This window comes from Microtus ochrogaster, linkage group LG4 (genome assembly GCF_000317375.1).
Source record: "Microtus ochrogaster isolate Prairie Vole_2 linkage group LG4, MicOch1.0, whole genome shotgun sequence".
Classification (NCBI taxonomy): Eukaryota; Metazoa; Chordata; class Mammalia; order Rodentia; family Cricetidae; genus Microtus; species Microtus ochrogaster.
Window position 1 is genome coordinate 34,997,384 of NC_022030.1, and position 8,528 is coordinate 35,005,911.

Sequence of the window (8,528 nt, forward strand, 5' to 3'; positions counted from 1 at the left end):
GTAGACCAGGTTGGTCTCGAACTCACAGAGATCCACCTGCCTCTGCCTCCCGAGTGCTGGGATTAAAGGCGTGCGCCACCATCGCCCGGCAGCCTGACTTTCTTAAGGCTCTGCCATGTTCATGGAAAGGCTGCAGCCCCCACGAAGACTTCTGCCAGTGTTAGCACTTGCCTGGGGAGTGGAGTGCGAGGGTGAGCAAGGACAAGAGAACACTGGTCTTTATTTTACGTAAGTTTATTTGAAATTTTCTTTTTGCCATAGTTACACATTTTAATAAATTAAAGGGGGAAAAGACCTTCTGAATGAAAATAAGAGGAGAATAACTGGCTTCCTTGGGCTGGGATGTTGTAGAGTGCTCATCAAGTGCCTGAAGCCCTGGGATCCATTGCTAGCAACATTTAGACATGCTGTCGTGGCCAAAGCCTAGAGTCCTAACACTCAGGAAATGGAGACAGAGGGTCATTCTCAGTCACACAGTGAGTTAAAGGTCAGTTTTAGTCATAAGAACCTTTTCAACAACAAAACAAAAACAAACAAAATCAGAATGCCCCAAACCAACCTGAACCTAATACTCAGACATAGGATCCTGAATCAGAGAGTATTTTGTTTCATTTGTGAGAATATGATTTAAAAATGATTCCCCTTCAAAAGGGGTGCTTCTTAGACTTCAAAAAACTGCCAAGGGCTGGAGAGGTGGCTCAGCAGTTAAGAGCACTGACTGCTCTTCCAGACGTCCTGAGTTCAATTCCCAGCAACTACCTGGTAGCTCACAACCATGTGTATTGAGATCTGATGCCCTCTTCTGGCATGCAGGCTGAACAATGTATTCATAATAAATAAACTTTTTGCTGAGTGGTGGTGGTGCATGCCTTTAATCCCAGCACTCAGGAGGCACAGGCTCCAAAGCTACAGAGAGACCCTGTCTCGAAAAACCAAAAAAGAACAAAAAAGCCAAGGTATGCTTTCTGTGTTCACTCTCAGTAGCACTGTTTTCTGTGTGCACTCACGGTAGCACTGCTGTATATGATGTGCACTCACGGTAGCACTGCTCTGCTGTCTACAGTTTGGTCTCCTCATCAACCTGAGAACAAGAGGCTGAGCTGATGCTGTGTCCTCCTCTCCTTGCACCTGACATTCTGTGAGTTTCTGGTGTCCCATGACCTACAGAGCCTTTAAGAAGGGTTCACTGTGACTCATTTACGATCCTGGTGCAGTCAGGACTTAAGAGTCATTTTGGGGGACACTATGATAGTACCCTATTCTCTTTCATCTGCATCTACTCAGGGTCTTGAGCCTATTTTATTTTTATTTTATTTCAGTTTTTCAAGATATGGTTTCTCTATGTAGCCCTGACTGTTCTGTAACTCGCTCTGTAAGACCAGGGCACTGGCCTCAGACTCAGGAATCTGCCTGTCTCTGCTAGGATTAAAGGTGTGCATCACCATGCAGCTTGAACCTATTTTAAAGTTATTGCTTTATTTCTGAGAGGTGGCTCAGCAGTTAAGAGCACTGACTGCTCTTCCAGATGTCCTGAGTTCAATTCCCAGCAACCACATGGTAGCTCACAACCATGTGTATTGAAACCTGATGCCTCATAAATCAATATGCATGAGCATAAAAAGTACAGAAAAGATTTCCTAATCTTTACCACCTAGAGGACTACTGTTAATATGCCAGTAATTTCTACAAAAATGCAATGTATAATTAGAGAAACAAGGGGAATTTCCTTATATCCCTGCCCCACTCATTCCATGCCCTATTCACGAGGACTACAGCATGGTATACACATCCCACTTAAGTAGGCTTTTGTTGACAAAGATTTATCTGTCCAGAATTTTGACAAATTGTATTCATAAGCATAAATCTAAGGCACCCAGAGAATACTGGTTGAAATTGTTCTAGCACTTCATTAAAGTTTTTTTTTTTTCAAATTTTAGGCATAAGTTCTTGTTCTAAGCTCTACTTCATGTTTGTGTTTGTGTAAGAACCTAAGATGCTTATTTTAACTGTGTTTACTGTTATTTGTCTCCGAGCTCATGTATTTTTAACTTAACAATATTTCTTTGGGGATAATAATGTTCCACACACATGCATGTGAAAGTGAGAGCAGACTTTGGGCAGCTGTGTCCCTCTCCACCATGGGTTCTGGGGACTGAATGCAGGTCAGCAGGCTTGGCAGCGAGCACCTTTACCCACACTGAGACATCCAACCTGTTCTCACTCATTCCTTTGTGTGTGTGTGTTTTAATGCACTAAAGATAACCTTAAAGGTAACAAAATGTGTTGATGTTGCGTAAGAATGAAAACAAAACACTTCATTTTGTATTTATGTGACTAAGAACAAGACCAAATTTGAATTCTCCACTATTCTCCTCATGTCTTCTCTCTGTCGCACTTTGTGGTTACTGGTCAATCTGTGTTCTGCTGTTGTACATATTTGTGCCTGCCTAACGTCTGACTATCTCTTATGCCTGTCTGTCCCCTAACAAGGAACTTGGGCCTGGATTTATTGAACTACACCAAAAACAGCATGAGAAAGGGACAGGGATTCCTTTATAGAAGAAATCTTTAACAGAGTTCTATAAGGGGAGTCATTTTACCACCCCTAAATCATTCAGACAAATAATAGCTATATGTTTTTCCAACATTTATGGTGAATACTTACAAGGTTGGTTCTGACCTGACTTGTTGGCTGCTTTCAGCAGATAGTTACCATGGCACACGCATGCATGCACACACACTCCATCTGGGTTAGGGGCATGGAAGAGGACATAACTTAAGATGGAAGCCATGAATTAGCCTCGGCTGCAAAGATTGATTGCATGGGAAATCCAAGGCAAGGTTGGTTGTTTGAAGCTCTCTTAAAGGCAGGTTAAACACAGTAGGAACCAATCATGTTAAGTTGGCTTTTTGTCAGTTTCACACAGGCTAGAGTCATTTGGGAAGAGGGAACCTCCACTGAGAAAATGCCCCTCCAGAATGGTCTGTGAACAAGTCTGTGGTGCATTTTCTTGACGCGTGATTAATGTAGGCAAGACCATCCCAAAGGGTGAGGGGTTACAAAACAGGTCGAGCAAGCCATGCAAAGGAAGCCAGTAACCAGGATTCCTCCTTCAGTTCCTGTCTTGAGTTCCTACCCTAACTTCCCTCAGTGATAAAGTGTGACCTGGGAGTTTTAAAATGAAATAAACTTTTTCCTCTCCAAGTAAAAGGTTTTGCTTTTGTCATGCTGCTTTTCCACAGCAATGAAAATCCTAACTAAAATGAAGATAAAGCTTATGTGATCTCAAGGTGTATCATGAACTTGGCTGTGAGGTCCAGCAAAAATTCAGTCTCTCTGGGTGCAAGAAATATTTCCATCAAATTATAGCACTAAAATAGCATATCATAATCTTTTTCACAATAAATAAAATGTCATAAAAATACAGTTTAGCCACACTCAGTGACAACTAAGTAGAAGCGCAATCTCATTCACTCTAACCACTCAGGCAGAGGAACAACAAAAGTCCTGGCTAGCATTTTACCTTGTGTACTCTTCCTGTAACTGACCAGGGTCTGGTGGGAAAAATTTTACGGCTAGACGAAGCACTGCATTCTTTGGCCCTGTAAAAATAAAATAAAATTTCACTGATAAGGTTAATCTCCATATTTATTTTCTTTCTATAATAAAATTTTATCCAGCACTCGGGAGGCAGAAGCAGGCGGATTTCTGTGAGTTCGAGACCAGCCTGGTCTACAGAGCTAATTCCAGGACAGGCTCCAAAACCACAGAGAAACCCTGTCTCGAAAAAGCAAAATAAATAAATAAATAAATAATAAAATAAAATTTTAAAGAAATTTCCTATGCACACATTTATGAGTACTTTCTCAACACACATGGATTGAGAAATCTTAATATTTTGCTTTAAGCAGAGATTACTCTGAAAAACATTCTAAAGTAGGTGGGTAATTACAGATTAAAACTTTAAAATTAATGCCAGGCATGGTGGTGCTCGCCTTTAATCCCAGCATTTAGGTGTCAGAAGCAAGTAGACCTTTGTGAGTTCAAGGCCAGCCTGGCCTACAAAATGAATTCTAGGCCATCTGGGGTTAACAGTGACACCCTGCCTCAAAAAGAAAAAGAAAACAAGCTCGAGGGGACATAGTGAGTTGGTAAAGTATGTGTCTATGATACACAAGGCCCTGGGTTTCATCCCCAAGACCACATAAAAACCAAGTGTGGTGTATATGCCTGTAATCCCAGCACTAGAGACAGAAGGACCAGGAGTTCAAGGTCATCCCTGGATACTTAGCAAATCTGAGGCCAGCCTGGACTACGTGAGATTGTCTCTCAAAAAACAAAACAAAACAAAACAAAACAAAAACACTGTGTAGCCAGGTATGGTGGCTTATGGCTGTAACCCTGGCCCTGGGGAGACTGAGGCAGTAGGACTGCTGGGCATCTGAAGCAATCCTAGGCTACACAGTAAGTCTAAGATAGCCTGGGCTACAGAGTAAGACCCTGACCCTGAAAACAAAAGCAGCATCAACAATCAAATTTTTTAAAAAAAAAATATGGGCCAGGAGTGATGTAAGATCCCCAGTACTTAGAAAGCTGAAGCAGGGAGGGTCATGGGTTCAGGACTAGTCTGTGCTATAAAGACAGACCTTGTCTTGAAAATGAGCAAACACATAGAATAAAATAAATTTCTGTTTACATTTTAGGATAAAATTATATTAGGATGCTTATAGCATTATACTGTGGTAATAAAAACACATTTTTCCATCCTTATATACATTAGAGAGAGAAAACATCACTTGCACTTACTAACCGATCTAGAACAGTCTGACTCTGCAAAAGGCACCAAACACAGCAGATCTGATGTCTGTGCCACTGAAATTCAACAGCAGGGCTGTATAGTTGTTAGGGAAAGAGGAGGAAGTTGGCTAAAACACTATGGTAACATCAACAGCCTTTTCTTCTCTGCATGAGTTACTTCTATGTATCCTTCTTTCAATGTAGTCACTTAAAACAGGTGTAGTCAATGACAGCACATGCATTAATCCCTTCTCTTGGGAGGCTGATGCAGGGGGATCATGACTGCAAGGGCAGTCTGGAATATGTGGAAAGAAGCTGCTTCCTCTCCCCACATCCAAAACCCAAACCAAGAAAACATGAAAAATCCCCAAGCCAAAAAGTTTGCTTGGTTAAGTGGTGGAGCTGCCTGGTGCCCTTGGAAAATGGTGGCAGGTCTCCTTGGGAAAGGGTTGCAGGTGATTATAAGTGGGTCCTGTGAGGGCAAATGCTCTTAACCACGGAAGCATTTGTCTTAAAAGAGCCCTGTCAATGTTTTCTCATGACTTAGAAACTTCTTTTTCCCCCTAATATATTGAGTCACAATTAAGATACCAAGCAATAAATCCGATGACTTTCAAATTTAAGGCAAGTTATTTATGATGTTTTGAGTTAAACCTAGTGTCCTTATGCCTATTTATTGTAGTTTAAAACCAACCAGCAAAGTGACCTCAAGTTGATCCACTGTGACTATTACCACCTATACAGGGCCGTGACAATGGCTGTGAACACACCTAGAATTCACTGTTCCAGAACAAGTCACCTTAAATGAGGAAGGTTTTTAAGAATTAAACAAGGTACTTACTTCGCACTTGTCTAATGATGGGCTTCATGGGCTCAAGCCAAATCTAAACAGGGGTTTTAATAGAAGAGAATAAAACTATTAAAAATCTCTTCATTTAGTAAGTATGCTACAAAATACAAATAATTAGATTTTATGACAGAATTTTATTTTGTTCTCTTACACATTCATCATATCTTAATAAGCTGTACAGGAAGCTCAGCAACACCCGCTTCAAGAAGCTGGAGCAGCATTGATGTGCTACAACTCCATAGCATTCATTTGGGTAACTCTACAGTCTCAACCAGAACCAGCGGTGCGCAAACAGCAACCTGATGTGGTGCTGCTATGTGAAAGGTGTCTGCTGTGCACCGGAGCAGAAAAACTTGGCACAGCACAGCAACGACACATTTTCTGATCTAAAGGATTGATGAGTTTTTTGTTTTAAAAACAAGTCACATCTATAAATAATAATGATAATAATACACTACACATTTTACAGTTTGTCTAATAAGTAAAATGATGCAAAAATCAGTCCACTTTGCTCAAAATCAACCTGCAACACAATTCATATTCAGCAGGATGCATCAGTGGTTGCCATGGCAACTCAGGTTTCCTTGGCACAGGTGCTAGTGGGTGGAATGAGTTTAGGGAGGCTATGCATTTAGGCTTAAAGGCAGATGGGCTCTCCATAGCTGAAAACCAAGTAATTTAATATCATAGCTTTGCTAAGAATAATATGTCATTTATCAAACAACTTGTTTACATCATTACAGTATGACCTAAAATGCTCTGTACATCCCAGACACCATGACTATTCTACAACACAGTCAGACCCAGTTTCCATAAGCAAATGAAAAGCACATACCCAGTAGGACTGGACGTTCTTAAACTCCAGACCAAAGTAGTCACATTCAATCAGGTTCAAACGCTTCCACACTTGTGTCAGTAAGACCTGTCCATCACACTTAGGCTGCAAGGAGACAGGAGAGAAAAAGCTCACTGATTGGACAAGAACAAAGGAACGTAAAAGCTCACGTAAAGTCACAGGTTCCACATAAAGTTTTATTGAATTTCTTGCTCCATTTTGATTTTGTTGTTATAAGATTCACAAGCTATCACATAGCAAATAAATAGATCTTGTGCTTAGAAACTAATAGCAAAATAAATATGCAAACAAAAACTTTATCTTATAGTCTCAGTGTGTTTTAGTCATCTTTCTTTGTGACTTTAGACTACAGAAACTATTTCTAGTCTCAGTTAACATTTTATCAAATAATTTACCTCATAATTAACCAATAAAAAGCAGAGTTCCAAGGTCTATTTATGTAGTGTTCCAGTGAATATTTTACTATTTGACAGTATTCACATGCTCTGTAGTCTGGCTGTTTTGGAACTCACTTTGTGGACCAGGCTGACCTTGAACTTAGAAATCCACCTGCCTTTGCCTCCCCAGAGCTAGAATTAAAGGCGCCTGCCACCACTTTCTGGCTGAAAAAAAATTTGAATAGAGAGATGTTGAACAAATTACAACAATCCAGAATCACACTGAATTACTATAATTTATCTTCTACCCACACATAAGCTTAGAAAGAAAAACAAATGAAGTTTAGAATTAATAAATTAGTCCCAGGATAAATTAAAATTGCTTCATGTGGATATCAGAGGATAACTGTGAGGCGCTGGATTCTCTTTTCACCTTACATGGCTTCTGTGGGTCGCGAGGATTGAACTTAGGCTGTCAGACTCAAGGCTAACTTGCTGGCCATATTTCAAAGAATTGGGGGTGTGGGGAGCATGATGCTGCATACCTGTAATTCCAGCACTCAGGAGGCAGAGCCAGCCTGGTCTACATAGCAAGTTCCAAGTAAGCCAGGGTTACACAGTAATATTGTTATCTCAAAAACAAACAACAACAAATCCAACAAAATAACAACAAAAATCTTTAATATTATTAATAATATGTATAACCCTTGAGGAGGAAATTTGAAAATAATTTTCAGTTTAATATGTATTTATGTAGGTCCACTTCTAGAACCTTTCCATGCAGACCATCTCATAAACTGTACAAAGCTGATTACACAGGACAGAACCAGCAGAGGACTGGCCAGCAGAGAAACTGAAGCAAGCGCACCGCTGTAATCCGAGCACCTGGGGAGGCTACTGAGTCTGAAACTGGCCTGACAGACATGGTGAGTTCCCAGGTAAGCGTGGCTCAAAAACAAACAAAAAAAACCCCATAAAATCCAAATAATTAATAACACAACCATGATGAAAAGAGAACACTGAGCTCTTTATACACTATGGAATAAAGTACAAAGCATACAGATAAGAGGAAAATTAAAGTTCTCTATGTTCATAGAGTCCATATAATATGATCCTGTCTTATATATAGCACTTATAAATTGATAAATAATAAATTTGGAAGTTGCACACCAACTCTTTAAGAAAATTATCATTATTGTACTAGATAGAGACAGAAAGAAGCAACACTTTATTTCTTTATTTCTGAGATGTTAGATCAATGTGTTGGGCAATCTTTTCTTCTGTTAAAAACATATAAGAAGGAGGAGAGGTAAACTTTCTGGGTTCCAAAGTACACCATGCCCCTTGAAGTTTACTTAGGAGACTGTCTGTGTAATCAGTGGTAATGCTCTTCAGGAGAAAAACTATTTGAAGGAACAAACTCCTAAAATTCGTAATAACAAAGAATCACAGAGTAAAAATATACTGTGTATATCTTAGCAGAGAAGAAGGCCTATAGTGTGAACATACAAGTGTCTTTTCTGGAGGTTGGGGGCAAAGTATGTAGTTCTATATGGAATTTGCTATATTGAACAGGCTGGCCTCAAACTCATAGTGTGTTCTCTCTCTCTCTCTCTCTCTCTCTCTCTCTCTCTCTCTCTCTCTCTC

At 40.0% G+C, this 8,528-nt stretch overlaps 1 protein-coding gene across 1 annotated transcript in view; it reads right to left on the minus strand.

The window, feature by feature from the left end:
- The window catches only part of Farp2 (FERM, ARH/RhoGEF and pleckstrin domain protein 2), a 112,456-nt gene that overhangs the window by 54,535 nt on the left and 49,393 nt on the right, over positions 1–8,528 (minus strand). The window contains exons 3-5 of the mRNA XM_005361371.2: positions 6,484–6,588; positions 5,640–5,682; positions 3,525–3,603 (exon numbers count right to left, since the gene is read on the minus strand). Of these exons, the coding sequence (XP_005361428.1) occupies positions 3,525–3,603; positions 5,640–5,682; positions 6,484–6,588 (227 nt within the window). The remainder of the gene's footprint in view (positions 1–3,524; positions 3,604–5,639; positions 5,683–6,483; positions 6,589–8,528) is intronic.